Source organism: Taurulus bubalis (assembly GCF_910589615.1).
Source record: "Taurulus bubalis genome assembly, chromosome: 11".
Classification (NCBI taxonomy): domain Eukaryota; kingdom Metazoa; phylum Chordata; class Actinopteri; order Perciformes; family Cottidae; genus Taurulus; species Taurulus bubalis.
This window is the reverse complement of record NC_136599.1, coordinates 18,638,039-18,657,626: the sequence shown is the minus strand read 5'-3', so window position 1 is coordinate 18,657,626 and position 19,588 is coordinate 18,638,039. Positions and strand designations below refer to the sequence as shown.

Genomic DNA, 19,588 nt, shown 5'->3' with positions numbered 1-19,588 from the left:
AAACCATTTTTATTAAGTTTTATAAAACTTCTTGAATTTTTTTTTTGCTGTATACAGACAAATAAAAATCAAATATGAGCTAAACAAATGATGCATAATGTTCAGACCTTGACAAAGGACTGTTAAGTAAATCATATGAAACTGTTGTACAAAAAAAATATTTGGGAAATAAGTCACACTTCCTATCCTTAACATACAATTTCAGGGATATGGGTTGTGTCCTCATTTAAAAGAAATTTAAAAAAGAAACATGAGAAAGGGAGTGAAGAGAGAGATATTTCATCACTGAGCGTCTACACACAGGTAGGACTAAGCAATATGTATAAATGTGTATTCATAATTTGAATACCAATACCAATTGTGAGAATGTAATTGAATTGTGAAATCTTAGACAGTCCATTACACTTAACATCCAATGTTTGTTTGCTATTCCACAACACATTACATAAAAAGGTCTTCATTTGATCTACTTCTTGATATTTCATTATGTCTACATTACCCAGCTCGGCAAATACTATTAATACTATTTAATACTTTTTTAGTTTTATCTTATCCGTTATTGTAGATGTTGTATTTTAGAGTTTCATTCAATTAAAAACCAGATAGTCTATTGGAAAGCAAACAATAACATTTTGAAATGTTTCCTCAATCTTCCAGGATTTATTTGTAAAACTCAAACCGTGTCTAGTACACACTTATAACATAATTACCATATCTTGAGCATCTGTCCAAATGAATACATGAAAACAAAATGGGAATTTTGAATCACAAAGTTTTAGTCTGTAAACAAAAAAACTTTTGCAAATGGGGATACAAAAACCAAAGCATGTCTATTGTCTTTTACTATGAGGACAAAACCTATTTAATCACTGTCTCTATGAAGTGTTAATGAAATGAGTGCGCCACCTAGAAACGGTTGACAACATGCATTCATGAAGCAATCAAAAAGCAACGTGCACTGAACCCAATCTGATGATATCTTCTCTAATTTTACACACACACACACATCAAGACCCCCTACGAGTCAATAAAAAGCCACCAACTGAAAACCGAAAAATAAAACTAATGAATGGTACATCCTCTTCACAGTGTAGTCACAAACTCTGAGAACTGTGAGAGCAAATGGCATTCCTTTGCTCACAGAATCCACAACATACCACGCAGAAAGACACTTTGATTGACACGACCGTACAGCCAACATTTATGTCCGACTAAACATTGCTTCTTTACCCCGCCCCTCCTCCTAAAAAAGTAAAAACAAACAGGAAACAAACTCGTTCTAAGCTGGTGGAGTGGAATCCTTGTCGATCGAGCGAGTGCTGGAAAGATCCAGGCCAACAGAGTCTCTGTTCTCCTCTGCAGAGAGTTTTGATTTCACCAAACTTTGCTTCTAATGTCCCTTCCTCACTCTCGTCTTGCAGGATTGCCGAGGGAGGTTTGACCACATGTGCACCCTGGCTGGTGGCACAGCTGGAATTGTTCTGTGAATCAAACATGTGGCTGGGTTTGGGAGAAGAGGGGCACGGGGGTGGTGTTTCTGGGAAAAGACCTCTCAGTCGGTGGAGAAGAGATCTCCGGCCGAGGGGAGCGGCGCCAGACCCCCGGTAACGTTAGGCAGGAGGGAGAGGTCAGGGAGACTCTGGATGTGGGACTTTAGCTCTTTCCTAACTTGGGTCACTCTCGCCAGTTTCTGTTTATACTCCTGCGGAGGACAAGATGACAAAGCACACATATGAGCTAAACATTATTACTCATTTGAAAATAACAGTTATCACAATAATCTTTCAAAATGTTTTGCATCTTTGGCCTTCTGGCCTATTTGAAACACATTTTGGTCACAGCCTGTGGCTTTAGAAGACAATTAAGATACATTACAACTTGGGTCTTGTTTGTCTAGTTTTGGCCAAGAGTTATTGTGCTCAAAGTATTTTCTGAAATCTGGAAACATGAATGTTAGTAGATTCCACTCAGACCAGTTGTAAATTCAACTACTGTCTGGCTTTTCTTTTTATTAATGTTGCCATGTATCCAGATGTCAGCAATTAATGGTGAGTACAAGGATTGCACTCTACGGAAATAAAGCCAAAAGTATGAAAATTGTAAATAAATCTAATGTGTAATAAACCAGAATTTGAATGTGGATTGCACATTCCATTTGGTATCAGAAGGCAAAGATTTGACTAAATTCAGATCTTTGCCTTTTAGTTACAGGTTGGCTGTCTGATTAGTGCCTGACTGCTTACTTCTCAACAGAGACTCAACTCTCATTATTAATCTGTGAAGGAAAAACCTTAACACAAACCGATTCAGACATGGATGATCGTTTCAGTTCTTGCTCTACTGTTACTATTGTGGATGCTGTGCCTTGCCTCTAGTTTCTTTTCTCTCTCCATGAGCGCCTCCCTCTGGCTGTTGATGTATTCTGTCAGCATGCGAGCCAGCTGCCTCCGGTCCTCCAGCTCTGCAGCCAGTCGGCCGTTGTACTCCGCCAGCAGCAAACACGCTTCGTCCACCGTCTTCGACAGCTTGTCTGCTGCCTCCTTGTCTAGATCGGTGTCAAAGTGGGTTGTTATTTATTTTCCATTTCTTTATGTACAGGGCATTTCAATTTAGACAACTGAATCTCTTTTTACTATTATACATTTTGTCTCAACTTTTACTTATGTTTCTTTTATTTAGTACTGTAAAGTTTCTACATTGATCAGCATGTGTCATTTTAAAAGTATCATTACTGTAATGTGGACAAAATGACATTGTACAGGACATTGCGGTACTAAACTTACTGACTGCAAGAAGCTATGTGAGTAACTCCTGAGTTTACTTTCAACACTATAAGCATTGTTTTATGTATACTTCTTTATAGTTGATCTTTTTTGACTTTTTATTGTTTGTGCGTGCATTTTTCCCCAAAGCTGAATCATATTACTTTTCTTATTGCATTATCTCCTGTCTCGTTTTAAATTCCATCTGATAATCCTCACCAAAAAACCCCAGACACTTCATCAGACACAGTCCCATTATGATGCAGAAATCCATACTGAGCAAATGTCTTGATAAAATAGTCCAAGAAAAATGTATTTGTGATCAAGCTGAGTTCCCAGGTCTTACCACCGATTTGCTCCAGCAGGGAAACATCCTGGACTTCCTGCGGCAACGAGGCGATCTTCTGACGGACTGCTGCGTCGCCTGAAGCAGCATTCTCCAAGTCCTGTAGCGCTTTCACCAGCTCCTCCGTCTGTAAACGTGTGTTCAAAAGGAATAGAGGGAGGAAGTTAACAGAATTCAAAGAGGAGGGGGAAATAATCAGGGAGGAAACGGAGCAACAGAAAAACAGTGGGAGGCCGGAAAAAAGGGACAAAATAAAATAATGAAATTCAGAGAAACAAGCAACATTTTACTTAGGATTTCTTTTCTGTATTTTGTGCCATCCAAATAAAATATCAGCATCCTACCAGTTGAGTTGCGGAAATATCTGCATTGTGCGGGGACGCGTGGCTTCTGTAGTCGTCATCTTCATCGTCTTCTTCTTCTTGGATCTTCTGATAGCTTCGTTTCACAGCCTTCTTCTCTTCTGCAGGGTCAAGTTTAGAGATCAAAAAACACCCACACACTTTCAATGTCACTAAATTATTAGTGTTAGTTATTATGTTAGCGAATCAATACCTAAAGTATCACCACGCCTGATACCGTACAGTGGTAATTTAAATATATTTAGAAGCAGCCTATTTATGATTTACTCTCCTCAAATCGAGACATACCTCTTTCTCCTAAACCAGTGGGACAACAACGAAACCAAGGAAATGAGTGAGACGTGAGGACCTCTTGACCCGCAATTGAGTAAAACTTTGGTTTGTAAGTGTTTATTTTTAAGTAAATTTGACCTGAGAGTGAGAGATAGAGCAAGACCTGCATCATTGTAACATCACTTGGATCACATCATTAAAACTTGTTTTTCATTTTTACGAAAACTGTCCTGGCATATAGAGGAAGATCTTAAGTATCTTCTTGTTATTTAAGATTATTGTAATACTTGTCGTAACTAGTCACATTTTCTGAAACTAAGCAACCAACCACTTCCTGTTTATACCAGCACCCTCATGCCCAGTGGACGCGAATACTCATGCAATATTCGTTTTGCAGGCGTGTTAGTACGTACGGAAATAATTTCTAAAGGATGCTGAAACACCGGTGTGAACGTGGCTCGTTGACATTTCAAAATAGAAACGTATTAATGGGGGTGAAGCCTAAGAGTCATCTCACCTGAAGGCCTGGGGCTGTTAGAGTCTTCTATGGCGAGTTTGAGCTGCTGAATGAAGTCTCCTCTGTAGAGGGCTCTCTCTTTCCAGATGTTCAGCAGTCTCTCCATGTGCTTTTTAGAGCCATCATCTGCTTCCCTGCAAGAAGGCGGGAGAGCAGAGGGCAGTAGAAGAAGACAAAAAGGATTGATTAAAAGGTTTATTTGTACAGCTCAAAACATAGCAAAAATGGAAATTCCTTCCAACAACTTGTGCAGAGCAAAAAAAGTTTTTAAACTATTGAATTATCAGACCAAATATGTTAGCTTATATATTTATCCGTGGTCTATTTTGGAGTTGGATAGAAGCTCTGTTTTGGTTTGAGAGACCCCCGAAGACCCATTAGTATAAATATTTGTAGAAAACAAGACACAAAAAGGAAGGGGAAAAACAACAACAACGTTCAGCTTAAGAAGCAGGTTGCGGAGCTGGACTACATTTAGATATACTTAACAATTGCTCAAAAAGCCTCTGGCAGTTAGCGCCCCCAGTCACAACACCCACACACACACTTATTTGCAGGTGACTGAAAGCATACATTGGTCACATCACATCTACCTAGCAACATGGGAGCAGGCATCAACAAGGACGGTCTCAAAGTCTTTGGTGAACTCGGGTCCTTTCTTCTTGCTGTTCTGGATGACATCATTGGCCAGATACAGGAACGTCAGCTTCCTGGAGCTTTTAGCTGGAGGTCACATAAAATCATGATATGTTTTATATTTAACAAGAGAAGTTTACACAGTATCATTAATCTGCGATGGACAATGAACTCTAAATTGGTTTGCAATCAAATTAAATGTATAATTTAATTATACCTTCTTCAACATAACCTGTCCAATTCAGCCCCTATTCATCTGGACATAAACTAATAGTCTCAAACTATTTGGTCGGGTTGTCCTGGATTTAAGAAATTCTTAGTTAACTGGATAGTTAACTATTATCGTTTAGTTGCTTTAAACAGATCTGAAAAATGAGCAAATATATGTATATGATGTAATTAAATCAAGTTTAAGATTGAGATTTTACAGCTTTAGTTACTTTTCAGATTAGTTTTCATATCATTCCAGCTCTGTGAAAACCGTGTCCCTACATTTTGTGTTTTAAATGTGAATTTTTCAGATGAACTAAAGGATAAAGTGTGTCTTATTAATGTGTTGAGAAAACTGACCTACTTATTTAACTACATAAACAATGTAAAACCCTCTGAGATCAGCTGCAAAATGCATCTTCACAAAGCTGAAAGCAGAGCAGTTTTTCTGAGCTCATGAAACGTTTTCTGAGACATGCGGTTCTCACAGGACACCAACGTTACAAACCTATGATGGTTTCATAGAATATGAAGCTGTAGATTAAACTGCAACAGAATGCGAGTAGTAAACATTTTCACAAACAACTACTGCATTAAAATGCAACACATTTTGCAGCAGTGATATAAACCCGAGAAAAAGAGTAAAACACTGACCATTTTACTGAGGAATCAATGATTTTACTTGGTTATTTGATCAAATATCACTGCCAGTACTTACTGAATGACTCAATGAAGGTTCTGCATGCAGGACTTTTAGTGGTAGTGGAGTATGTCCACAGTGCAACGTTAAAGGATATTCATATGTCTTGTTCATTACACTTTTTAACAACCCATATTCCACATCGATATCACGTTTCACGTGTCCAATATTCTCGTGTTATGCTGCACATAAACAACCGCATGTACCATTCATTGCACTTTGCAGGAATAGCTCTCACCTTTCTTCAACTCTCGGTGCCACACTTTGACGATGAGGCCCGAGTGCTTGCGGTGGTGGATGATCCACAGGGACAGGGTCTGGACGCTCTGCTGCGAGCTGCTCAGCTCCGTCAGCTTCTTCTCCAGAGCCGACTCGGAGAAGGACGACATGTCGGTGTGAGGCGTGCGTTTACCCCGAGAACCGACCCCGCTCGAAAGCGACTGAGCTCCTACCTAGTTTGGAGAAACTCGCACCGTCATCAAAACTCAAGTTGTGGCGCAAAAAACCTGCAGACGTGCAGCGTCAAGCTGCTGCCTCCTGCTGCCCGCTGCCCCTCGCGTTGCGTTTCCACTGTTCCGTCCCTCGCGTTGCGTTGGCTCTTTCTCCAACTGAACTATCGGCCGCATCTGCGGAACAAAGCTGACATGCGTGAGCTGGTTTATCAGCGGCTGTTTCCTCACTGCCTGTAATGTTTGTTTACAGCCACGGCTAACGGTAGCCAGCCCAGCTAACCAGCCATCTGCAGCCCGGTGCAGCCCTCAGCGAAGCCCGAGCCTGAACCCGGATTAAAACAAAAAACAGCTCCTGTGATATCCGTGCAGAGGACGTCTTCAGGGCGCCAACAGATTAAACAAAACTGCTAAAGAGTGATGGTGAGACTCACAGTTTGTCTTCGCCTGTATAATCAGGAAGATTCCTTCGAAAAAAATGGCAGCTCGCACTTTCACCTCGACATGTGCGTCGCACAGTAGTGACGCAGGCGGAGCCCGGCATCGGCCATTGTACCCATACATGCAATAAGGACCCACGCTGTACCCAGAGATAACGTCTAACCACTCAGATAAGGCTCCATAATACCATTAACAGTTAATTAGTTGCATTGCCTCACGGCTTATTTGTGTAGCTGCAGAAATGCCCTTAATAACAAAAAGAACTAACTTGGCAAAGCAAGGATGAACATCAGATTATTGTTTCCATACATCACATTAAACTATTTTCAATTCAGGAACATGGACAGAGGTCAGATTAATGAATGAGCCAATAAATCCACCCATCTTCACATGCTACTATAATGACACACATCTTTACGCATCTAAATGAGTGAAATCCAAATTGTATCTTTACATATATATATATATATATATATATATATATATATATATATATATATATATATATGTGTATATATATATATATATATATACATATATATATATATATTTATTATTATTATTATTAATTAATTATTGTATTATCTATATATAGAGAGAGAGAGATATATAGATAATACTAGAAAATTATCTGACCAATAGAATGTCTTGATAACTAACATTATAATTTTTTTATTTATGATTTATTCATGTTATGATTATTTTATGTTTAATTTTGCTTAATCTAGTTACATTTGTGACATACCATTGTATTGTCTGTGTACAAGTTGTATGTTTAATATGGTATTTGTTAAGTCTAGGATGACCATTTAAAAATTGTATTGGTTGCCTAAATGCATCATTCATTGTGAATAAAATGGTTGCAGTTGTTATACTTATAAGGTACATACCGCACCTACAGAGTATGTGGTAGATATGTTTTATGTTGACAAAAAAAGCTTGTGTAAAACTGATCCAGAATCAGATCTCAACTTTTATGATTGAAGTGAGATTTGGACAGATATAGAACAATGATTTAAATAGTGGTACAGACATTTTAAAAGGTGCCGTAAACGAGCTCGGGATCAGGCAGTCGTGAGCTAACAGTGGGGCACGCTCACACACACACACACATTCACCTAAAGCCCTCCTATGTCAACAAAGCAAGGAGACACTCTGATAACAGCACACACAAAGGGGAAGCAACTTCATGTTCTGCTCAGGTAGACATGTCCCCACTATATATTTGCATAGTAAATAGTTGTTTGCAGGTTTATTAATACTCTGAATCCAGTTTCTTGCACCTTTAACTATATTTCAACACAGTCCTTGTGTATTATTGTAAATCTAATTTTCTTCATGGCCAAATGTCACACACATAGAGCATGATGGTCATAATATTAGTCTCCCTTAATATTAATCATTTTTTATTAGATTATAATTTAATTTGATTAAACATAGGCTCTTTCAGATTCATACAAAATAAAAGTTGTACTATTATTTTATGTTATATTCTTTTTTTTTTTACTTCTACTCATCAGATGTTTATTTATACAATAAGGGACAATGCAGCTACAAATTCAAATTATTCGACAAATAAAGCAAAACATTAAGTGAAAATAACAAAATGTATAACCCAGGGATATATAATAAATAAATATATAATAATAATGTGTCCACAAAGGCAGAAGAACTGGGGAATGCAATCAAAGGAGAAAAAGCATTACAAAAAACAATCATAAGGTCTTTCATTTGAAAAGGAAAACAGCTGTTTCTTATAAACAGAAAGGTTGCAAAGAAGAAATATAATCTCGACGGCACATATTGAACATCCAATGTGGTTAGAGATCCACGACAGATCTACACTCCACGCTACAGAACAATTCAATGGAGAGGAGCCATCAATAATGTTGATGTTTACTGTATCTTTCCTGTAATGAGAAACAAAAATGTGAATCTGTGAAGAAAAGTTAATATTCCGATTGTCTTTACTGACACATACGTTTTCTATCATTAATAACTATAACGGTCTGATATCATGAAATCCAATCTAACTCAAGAAAAATAATAATCTGAATGACAAAGTAACTCCTGAAGCTATTATTTTGTATTAATGGGTCTTCTATGTTGATTTTAATTTAACAAACTAGGATTTTTTGAATATGTTCATTTTAGAGTTTTTATTAAATGTACTCCTAAACCAATCACTGTTACTTGTTAAGAATGTACAATGTTTCAGCTATTTCTCTATACTCACAAGAGAACCATGTACAGTAGTTAATCTGACATCTTTTTGTTGCTACAGACATGGACATTGTTTATGTCCATTTGCCTCCATAATAATGCGGTTGAGAAAATGCACAATGATCCTGTCAAAACAATGAGTTTGGGTCCTGCACACAGGTAAACATCAGGCAAATTGTGTGTTCGTACGATATGTATGTTTAACAAAATGAGCCTCAAATGTCAACCAAAATGCAAAATCAGCTGCACCTGCACAAACCTTTCTCATGATGGACATTTTAACAAAACATATAGAAATATAAAATACTAGTGACTCATAAGTCATAACATTAACATTCATAATCTGTTTTAGTTTCCCAGTAAGCCTTGCCACCATTGACAACATACATTTTTCACAGCAGACATTTTGAGGAAAAGCACATGTGAAATTAATGTAATTCTGTGCTTATACTGCTATATAATAATTAAAAAAGGTCTGCTGTGAAAAAGATGAATTGTCCAGGAAATGTGGAGTCGTAATTGATTTTTTCTGTTTTAATGTAAAATGCTCATGGCCAACAGCTGTTTCTTATAAACAAATGTTTACCTCAAAATGCACTAATAAAGTTATTAATGGTATACTATATGGTATTATATTCCTCAACCTTTACCAGTCAGTGTGTTCCTTTGTGTGACACAATCTTGCCTATGCTTTATCCCTCTGCCCAAAGAGATTTATTAATTTCTAACTAATCCATTGTAGATGTTTTCGAAGTTGAGACCAAGTTAGAGAAAACATTTTTGCCTCAACCACCAACAAAGTGAAAAAATAAAAAGCGATTAAAAAAAAAGGAAGGATGTTCATCAGTAAAAATGTAATAGGTTATACACTCAGTAAGAGCATTCAGTATATTAATCAAGTTCTCAAATGCCGTGTTTCCTAAACTGTATTTCTGGGGACCCACTTTTTATTAATGACAAACCCTTATTCACAATCGGCTTTATCTATAACTCAAGAGAGTGTAATTGTGTATAATTAAATGTTCCTGTCTATTTATACTGCCATTTCTGTTTTATATATCCGCTTAACCAGCTATTTGGAAGAGACATGCGTTTAATAATTCACACTGTGGTTTTTATGCATGTCTTATTGAAAACAAATACAGATATTAAATACTTTATTATTGAGACCAAATAAATACATTTAGGTGGAGTTAACAGGCTCCTGTTTTCAGTAAAACAAGTATGCTAGCCTTTCATATTAGGCTCAATGTCATAAGTAAGCTACTGTTATCAGAACAATACAAACATTTGGACTGCTCTAACAAATTAAATCCTAACAGTTACTTTGCAACGACAGTTGCATTCAGATTTACGATAATAGCATCTAAACATTCTAACCAATAGCTTTAAGTTAGGCTACATGTGGCATGTGATTGATAGCAAATAGGGACCAAATAATTCATTAATATCAACATCCACCCTTCTGAGGTTCATCCTGTGAAGGAAAGTTACCAGAAGACAAAGGAAAAATTAACTTGAGATGACTAATATATCTGCATTGAGCCACAAACTGTTACCATGCATGCTCTGGTTTACTGTTTACAGTTGTCAAAGATTAATAGAACAAAAACAAATCCCTTTTCATGGTTTATTACATGTATGCAATATATTTTAATGGGAGAGAAATTCTACAGTCACAAAACCAAATCTGACATGCAAATACTCTTGACTCAACTAACACTCCCTGAAAAGATGCAAACGTGATCATCCCTTCCTCTATCACTCACTCACAAAACAAGCCCTGGTCCGTTTTGCAAAGCACACTGAGCTTCCACAACAGCAGTGTGTGTAAGGTGGAGGTGAAGTATGAATCTGTCTGGTGCTGTGCTTCTTTCTGTAGGCTGGTTGATGCTACAGTTGGCTGATGGGAAACTGGATTACATAGCTCAGGGACAGGGGATGCAGCTCCAAGGCGACTTCATACTCGCTGGTCTCTTTCCTCTCCATTACACAGATGAACCAAGTGCTGCTTTTCCTGCTTTGAGTCCGTGCAATGAGTGAGTTTTACTGTTTTACTGGACAGCACACTTCCAATTCCTCTAATCAAAAGTATCTCACTGGTGGTCTGGCCATGAAATCAACCAAAAATATTGTTATCTTTAAGATGTTTTACTGGATATGTCTTAATTATTTTAGACTGTGGCTCAGTGGTAGAGCAGGGCCTTCAATCAGAGGATGGGCGGTTCGATCCCCGGCTCCGCTAGTCTATGTCGATGTGTGTTGGGCAAGACGCCCCAAATTGCTCTCATAGGCTGTTCCTGCAGTGTATGAATGGATGTAAGTGATTAGATAGTCCTGATGGGCAGGTGGCACTTTGCACGGTCGCCTCTGTCATCAGTGTATGAATGGGTGTATGAAGGAGTGAATGAATGGGTGAATGAATGGGTGTGAATGGGTGAATGATGATGTGTAGTGGTCAAGCACTTTGAGTGGTCGGAAGACAAGAAAAGCACTATACATATACAAACACAGTCCATTTACCTTTACCATGTTATCTTTTGTAGAGGTAAATTCAACAAACACGGATTTTACCTTTTGCAAGCCATGAGATTTGCTGTGGAAGAAATCAACAACAGCACCGGACCGCAGCCTCTTTTACCCGGGGTCAAGCTGGGCTACCAGCTGTACGACATCTGCTCAGTATCTGCCGGTATTCTGGCCACATTGGACCTTCTGGCACAGCAGCTTCAGAGCACCTCTGAGACGGAGGGAGACACACACTACAACAAGCAAAAGGCAGTGGCTGTGATTGGGCCAGACAGCAGCAGCAAAACGTTCACCCCAGCTTCTTTACTGGGGGCCTATCTTATACCACAAGTAAGTTATTACCTGGAAGGTTTTAATCATGGCCCTTGAATTATTACATAATAAAAGGCATCCATACAATGCAAAATCATTCCTTATAGGCTCTTACTTTCTTTTAGATTTCTTATGAAGCATCAAATGAATTGCTGAGCAACAAGAAGGTCTATCCAGCCTTTTTCCGCACAATTCCGAGTGACAAGAACCAGGTGACAGCTATGCTCCAGCTTCTGAGACGTTTCAACTGGACCTGGATTGTTCTCTTAGGCAGTGACAATGCCTATGGTCTGGAGGGCATGCAAAGCCTGTTTGACCAAGCACCACAATACGGCATCTGCATCGCCTACCAAGGAATCATTCCCGTGCACACCAATGACACAAACCAGACCATGAGGAACATAGTGGAAAGCATACAGAAGACCAAAGCCAGCACCATTGTGGTCTTCTCCAGCAAGTCAAAAGTCAAAGACTTCTTCCCGTTTGTCATTGAGCACAACGTAACAGGTAAGGTGTGGATTGGGACGGAGGACTGGTCGGCGTCTAGTCTCATTTCAGAGATATCTGGGATCCACACCATCGGCACTGTGCTTGGCATATCCATCAAATATGAATCCATATCCGGTTTTGAGGAGTTTGAGAGAAAAAAAGCTGAGGCTTCAAAGCAACACACTGACACCCAGGAAGTCTCTAATGTTAACATGAACCCCGGCAATGACTGTCTACATAGCGTAGACCTGTCCAGCCTCGCCAGGGAGACGTTTTCTCTGGAGAAATATGACATCACCTCCTCCTCCAATGTGTATAAGGCAGTGTATGCTGTGGCTCATGCTCTGCACCGAGGACTTGGCTGTGATTCTGGAGAGTGCCAAAAAAAGACGGTGTATCCATGGGAGGTGAGCAGATGTAAACTTGTGTTTTTGCAAAGAAGAAAATCTCTCAGAAACACTATGATTGTTTGACATTGGTGTTTCCTTCTTCCTCTCCACCTTAGCTGCTCTGGTGGCTTAAGGAGGTGCATTTCTCTCTGGGAAACACTTCTGTGTACTTTGACATGAATGGTGACCCGCCCACAGGATATGACATCATTGTCTGGGTTTGGAGGGGGACTAAGTGGTCAATCAAAGAGGTGGGCTCCTTCAGCCCAGATCCCATTAAGCTCACAGTTGATGCGGATCGAATTGAGTGGCACGACACGGGAGCCTCGAGACCAGTACGACCTATTGGAGTATCTTTGAGTAAAGTGTTTGTGTGGAAATCTTTAAAACTCTTCAGTTTATTATATAATTCAGTGCAAAAATGGTGCACTTACCGGTGAGAAATATGCAAAACGTAAATCCAAGTTAAATATTGCCTTTGTTGAACCCTGTTGGTTCCGTCTAGGTGCCGCTGTCCATCTGCTCTCCGCCTTGCCCGAGAGGCCACAAGAAGCTGCTGACAGGGCAACACGCATGCTGCTTCGACTGCCAGGCCTGCCCCTCTGCTACTTTTCTCAATATAAGTGGTAACATAAAGTCATACAGAAAAAAGTCAATGCATGGGAAAAATAAACAAACAGACAGGGACGATGTAAAGGTGTTTCTGAAAGGAGATCTTTGCTCTGCGTAAGACTAACTGACAAAGTGACAAATTAATTTGGACGGATTAAGAATATTATGCAGAATTTAGCAATTGATTATTTAACCCAATCAAGCATTATCAATACAGTGAATGTGTGAAGCGTGTGATGAAGGTTGTTGTACAATGGGGAAGCAAATAAAACAAAACAGAAAGATATCCAAAAATATAATTTTAGTGCAAGACTTAGAGCATGAAAGAGCAGACAGATGTCACGCTGCACCAGTCAAGACCAAGATTGAATCTGGTAAAGACTTAATAAAATGCAATATTCTTCTTTATGATTTGTACCTTGTTGATCTAGTGGGGGAAAAAAAGACCATTACGCCAACACAGCAGTATGTTTCAGCTGTTGTGCGTGAGGTTGTCCAGCAGGTGGCGCTTACTACTCATACTATGTCCTGACGCTGGCTGAAGGGATGCAAACTCCCTTTTTGAAAAGGGGCACTTTCCCTAAGAAAAGCCAAAATAACCTTTCTACTCTAGACCATAACATTTTCCTTTTGATGGATTAATGAAGTTTTTATTCATTCATTCATGTCTAATTCTTGTCACATCGGACAAAAAACAATAGCCCAGCTTTTACATCGACGCTGTCTCTCTTCCTCAGAATCCACTACATGCCAGCCGTGTCTGCCGGAGCAGTGGGCTCCCCCTGGCAGCGAGCAGTGTCTGAACAGGACTGTCCTGCTGCTCGCCTGGGATGCCCCCCTCTCCATCGCCCTGCTCTTCTTTCTGGCCGCCTGTCTTCTCGTGACCTCCAGCTCCGCAATAATCCTCCTGCTCAACCTGAATACGCCCGTGGCCAAGTCTGCCGGAGGCCGCACCTGCCTCCTGATGCTGGCAGCCCTGACTGCTGCTGCAATGAGCTCTTTGTGCCATTTTGGCCAGCCGTCTCCTCTGGCCTGTAACCTCAAGCAACTTCTATTCATCTTCAGCTTCACTGTGTGCCTGGCCTGCATCACCATGCGCTCGCTCCAGGTCGTCTGCATTTTTAAATTTTCCTCCAAACTGCCGCCAGCCTATGACAAGTGGGCCAAAAACCACGGACCAGAGTTTACCATTTTCCTAGTGTCCACCACCGCCTTGCTCATTTCTGTAATCCGTGTGGTTGTCGACGTTCCCCAGCCCTCTCAAGATCTTGTCTTTTACAGGGACAGCATTGTGTTGGAGTGCAGTAGCACCCTCTCACCTGTTGCAGGCCTTGAGCTCGCCTATGTATCACTGCTCAGTGTCCTCTGCTTCACTTTCAGCTACATGGGCAAAGACCTGCCAGCCAACTACAACGAGGCCAAGTGTGTGACCTTCAGCCTCATGGTGTACATGATCTCCTGGATGAGCTTCTTCACTGTCTACTTCATCAGCAGAGGCCCGTTCACTTTGGCCGCGCACGTGTTCGCCATACTCCTCAGTGTCGTAGCCTTCCTCGGAGGCTACTTCCTGCCCAAAATTTATATTATTGCCCTGAGGCCGCAAATGAACACTACTGCCCATTTCCAGAACTGTATTCAAATGTATACCATGAGCAAATAGTGAGGATTGTACTTATTTCAGTTAATTAATTGTATAATGCTGGAATATGAGGTAATATAACACAGGTTGAGCATCTCTTTTAAATGTATTGACTGAGTTTAAAACATGAATGGTATGTGAACAAATAATTGTACTTGATTGGTGGGAAAATAAATTACCTTAATACACTTTATCTTTGTGTTTGTATATATTTTTTAATCCAATTGAATTCATTATTCATCTTAAACTGATGAAAATGTCTATGTATCTTTGGACACCCATGACTTGTTTAATCACAATACATTTGTAATTTGACTTCTTATTATAGCTCCAGTCATTTGCTGTTCAGCTGAATGCAGGTCCCTGGATGACGCTGTGCTATACAACGTACAATCAAATAAAAAAGCGGCAGTGAGTCAATAAGCCGTTCCCACCGCAGACATTTTGACTTCAAAGCAAATAAACCACAACAGGTCTAACTAAAAACATTAATAATGGCTCTGTTCTATTCAAGTGTCCCAGTACGCCATGACAGTGTGACAGTGATGGGTTGTGCATGTAAATATCATTATCCTGGTTTCAGAAAGATACGCTATCCAGAGTACTCCAAAGGAAACCAGATACTGCAGCATCATGTCCAGGTCCCTGAACATTCTCAGTTGGTCTATAGCTGAGATGCTGAGAAATCAGGACAGAAACCTGGATACTATTATGGTTTCTCATGTTCAATGTAACCAGGATAAGTCTCAAAATGAGTATATCATAGTGCAGAGATTCCCAAAGTGTGGTGCGCGCACCCCTGAGGGTGCGCGAGCTGCCTCTAAGGGGTGCGCGAGAGGAAAAATGTAATGGTGGTCTAATGGTGTAATAATTAATATTAAACATAATTTAAAAAAAAAAAAAAATATTAATTAATTAAATTAATTAATCGTAAGATTTACATGCAATTACAATTAAAAACGTACAATTTAATAAATAGATGCACTTCCGGTCCGGCCGCCAGACTGTCTTTTACGTACACACTAGCTAGTCTAGCTTGTGCACCTAACGTCATTTCATTCATTCAGCAACATCCATGAAAATATATTAAACTGGCTGAAATCGGGGAAGCTGTCAGGTGGGACATCTGAAGCTATCAGTAATAAAAGAGGAGAGGGACAGAGAGAGGGAGGAACCGGAGGCGAGAGAAACGGAGAGGTGCGTTGGGGAGAGACCGGGAGAAGAAATCGACCGGGAGTCGGAGAAAGAGGAGACGGAGCGGGAGCACAGAGACCCATCGCGGAGTCAAGGTGAAAAAAGAGGAAACGAGAGTGAGCATCAGACTGGAGAAAAAAAGAGGAAATATGATGACAATTATCTGGGTCTGGGCTTCACTTGGATTGGCGATGCAGATTGCCCGAAGCCACAGTGCGTGTTGTGCAGTGAGGTTCTGGCTAACAGCTGTCTGAAGCCTCTTATTTGCGCCGCCACTGAACACCAAGCATGCCAGTGCAAGTCAGAAGCCCCTTACATTTTTTAGATCAAAATTGGAAGAGTTACAAAACAGCCAAAAACAATTGCAGTCTCATTCATGTGTTGGGTCTACACCAGGGATTCCCAAAGTGTGGTGCGCGCACCCCTGGAGCCTCCTTTTTTATTTATATCAGTTTCTGAGCCTATGCATGTGCAACTCTTTGTTCTTTACGTGGCTTACTGTGTTTAAGTAAATAAATGTGAAATGCAATCTGCCTCTGAGCCTGTGCGTGTGTCCTCGCCATCCTTATTGCTCTTTAAAAGTGACGTCTTGTGTAACTGAAATTTATACAGCGGACTAAATCTTGTAACAAACGCCACGCGCGAGCAAACAGTTCTCGCATTGGTCCGATTTTATGCGACTATAAATAGGCTCTGTTGCGGTTTTTTTTTTAAGGTGTGAGGGTTTGGGGGTGCGTGAACTCGGTCGGGATGTAGAAGGGGGTGCGTGGCCTAAAAAGTTTGGGAACCGCTGTCATAGTGTATAATAGTACACCATAATAGTAGTGTATACCCTGACACTGACGCAACATAACGGAATTTAGCCATCATTAACTTTATTGTTTTCACTTTTTCCTACTGTTACATATCAAAATGTCTGCTGTGTCAAAACTAAATGTAAGCTTGCATGCTATTCTTTTTACATACGGCAGCTCTCCGTACAAACCATGTACCGTTGCATGCAGTATGCATTCAATTGAGACATACAGTACTACTTCCTCATAATATTGCACCTTCTTGCACATATATCTGGCTGCACAAAGGATTGTGGGTCAGAATAGACAGAAAAGCATGCTGGCTTGCACACAGCAAAATGAGGCGAGATGCTGTAGAACTTCCTGGTACTTTTGGCATACTGCATTTGACAGTATGTGTACTGGAATACTCCATATTTTTCTGGCATACTAAATAGTAAGATAGTATAGGCACAATTCAGATTTCCTTGCTCTGATTCATAAACCAAACACTAATTGACAGCATGCAGTCAGCCAGCACCACTAATTAATCCTAATTATGTTCGAGGGGATCAACAGTGCCCCTGGTGGCTGTACTAAGGACTGCCACACTAATGCTGACGTTTGAAATGTGATTTTTATTTTTCGTAAAGATTCGTAAGATTTCCACAAGTATGAGATCATTTAATGTTTCTAAGGAAGTCTTATTTGTTTGCAGAATATTTGAAACTGAAAATATTTGGTCAAAAACCTCACAGTTATCTATAAAATAAAGTCTTAATCAACAAGTGTATGTATTGGAGAGAAGACAGTCTTTCTGTTGTTTAAAAATATATATTGTTTAAGCCATGTAATGCTTTTATATTTTGTAAATGTCGGTTTAGGTCAACAAAGCAAGTGACATGATCATATTTCCAGGAATCTGAAAACAAGTGGCAGCTGGTCACTGAAAGAAAGGTTTCAGTATTGCATGACGTAAACTCGCATTGCATATCAAATAAATGCACAATTGGCTCAAGCACATACACACACACACACACACACACACACATACACACACACACACACACACACACACACACACACACACACACACACACACACACACACACACACACACTGCTGCTGTTGGCTGTTGTTTGAGAGAAGAGATGAAAAGGCCTTTTGTGGCTGGGAGGTCAGGGCTATTGACCAGTAGATGTGTGAGTAGAGTCTGAGCTTGGTTTTCCCACAGTCTCTCTGTCCACTCCCGGCTTAATGCCCTCGGTCAACAATAGAAGTGTGCCATAGCAGAACAAGCAGGAGTTTTATGGTGAGCACAACAAGGACCAAAGCAATGTGCTGTGGGGAAGATTTCAGGAATGAATTTGACAAGCTTCTCGATACATTTGATTTTGGAAAATGAATATTCATCACACAATATTTGAAACGTGTGTTTCATCTGGAGATCAAAAGCTTGAACCATCTTTTAGACTTTTGGTATGTTTGTCTGACCGATAATTTTCTTTTTGAAAACTACAACAGGACACCAAAGATGTCCCACAATGCTGTGAACAACAAATCACTGTCCACAAGACAATATATTCGATTCCATTACAATGAATCTGCAGGTGCAGAATTTGTTGTTTAACTTAATAATATTGCATTTATTATCAAAATAGACATATCATTATTAGTTTGTGTAAAAATGTCTCATCTAGACTGAAATTTACGAGATGAGCTTGTCGAAGTGATAAAATGAGAAAAAATCCTAAATATCAAAATTAGTGTAATAATTTGAAGGCATGTTTCATTTTCACACGAGCAATTCAATCAATAATAACATCCCTACTTTCAATACCTTTTCCCTGGATGTCACCAATGCATTACATCCTGTTTAATTATTCCCTGGGAGCACATGATGAGATGCTGCCGGTGGTCCCCTGTGTGACTGCAGCGTGAGATAAGCAACAGCTCCTGATCAGAGACTGACAGCACATCATTCTCAGTCTGATTGACTATCTTGGGAATGGTTTTATCTCTACTGTTCAGCCTGTGATTGCTTCACCTCCCAGTTATTGATGTGTGTCCCATTGTTACAAATCCCAGCCCTTCATGGCTTTGTGATGCTAATAGCTCACTATAAAATGAACAGTGTCTCCTCCGGAGAGATCAGAGCTTTCAGTTTCAGCCCGAAGAAGCTGCGGACTTCACCTGCACGGACATGGCTTCCTGCTCCTCCAACTACTCCTCTATTCATCTCAATAGGATCTCTGAGAAAGACAACATCAAAGTAAGTACTGGGTTTTAAGGGCTTTGAATCAGCTTGTGCAACACAAATGTCTAATTGGTTATTGCTGATTTCAATCATGAGCTTACCTGTGTCTCCTCTTCCACAGATCAGAAAACCTTTTGTGGAGAAAATGCGCAGAGATCGCATCAACAGCTGCATCGAGCAACTCAAGATCATCCTGGAAAAGGAGTTCAAGCAGGAGCCCAACTCCAAGCTGGAGAAAGCCGACATCCTGGAGATGACTGTGAGCTTCCTGAGTCAGCAGCTGCAGTCGGGCCTCTGCAAGAGCGACAGCAACCAAGGCTACTCTGTCACTCCTCTACAGGGCCTCCAGCAGCAGAAGCAGCAGCTCCATCAGGCCCAAAGAGCCGGCAGCTCCTCCACAGTCTGCTCCACCTTCAGGCCCACCACGCTGCAGGACAGCAGCAGCAGCAGAGGCCCCGTGTGGAGGCCTTGGTAG

At 40.2% G+C, this 19,588-nt stretch overlaps 3 protein-coding genes across 4 annotated transcripts; 2 read left to right on the top strand and 1 right to left on the bottom strand.

Moving 5' to 3' along the window:
* Positions 1 to 6,195, bottom strand: rprd1b (regulation of nuclear pre-mRNA domain containing 1B; the record flags this gene model as incomplete). 2 transcript variants are annotated; one of them, XM_079226100.1, is made up of 7 exons in its annotated part: positions 1 to 1,702; positions 2,370 to 2,545; positions 3,109 to 3,235; positions 3,453 to 3,583; positions 4,261 to 4,394; positions 4,854 to 4,983; positions 6,045 to 6,195. In XM_079226100.1, the coding sequence occupies 7 exons, from the start codon at positions 6,193 to 6,195 to the stop codon at positions 1,553 to 1,555; spliced, it is 999 nt and encodes a 332-aa protein (XP_079082226.1). In that variant the 3' UTR covers positions 1 to 1,552. The 2 variants fall into 2 exon arrangements, with proteins under 2 accessions (XP_079082226.1, XP_079082225.1); XM_079226099.1 differs by having other exon boundaries at positions 3,453 to 3,571.
* Positions 6,196 to 10,767: 4,572 nt separating this feature from the next.
* On the top strand, positions 10,768 to 14,910 carry tas1r1 (taste receptor, type 1, member 1; the record flags this gene model as incomplete). Its single annotated transcript, XM_079225839.1, has 6 exons — positions 10,768 to 10,958; positions 11,466 to 11,778; positions 11,886 to 12,656; positions 12,755 to 12,973; positions 13,144 to 13,264; positions 13,988 to 14,910. 6 exons carry the CDS (start codon positions 10,768 to 10,770, stop codon positions 14,908 to 14,910), a joined length of 2,538 nt encoding a protein of 845 aa, XP_079081965.1.
* A 4,149-nt stretch (positions 14,911 to 19,059) lies between these two features.
* LOC306743646 (enhancer of split mgamma protein-like) lies at positions 19,060 to 19,588 on the top strand (the record flags this gene model as incomplete). Its single annotated transcript, XM_079226180.1, has 2 exons — positions 19,060 to 19,128; positions 19,235 to 19,588. The coding sequence occupies 2 exons, from the start codon at positions 19,060 to 19,062 to the stop codon at positions 19,586 to 19,588; spliced, it is 423 nt and encodes a 140-aa protein (XP_079082306.1).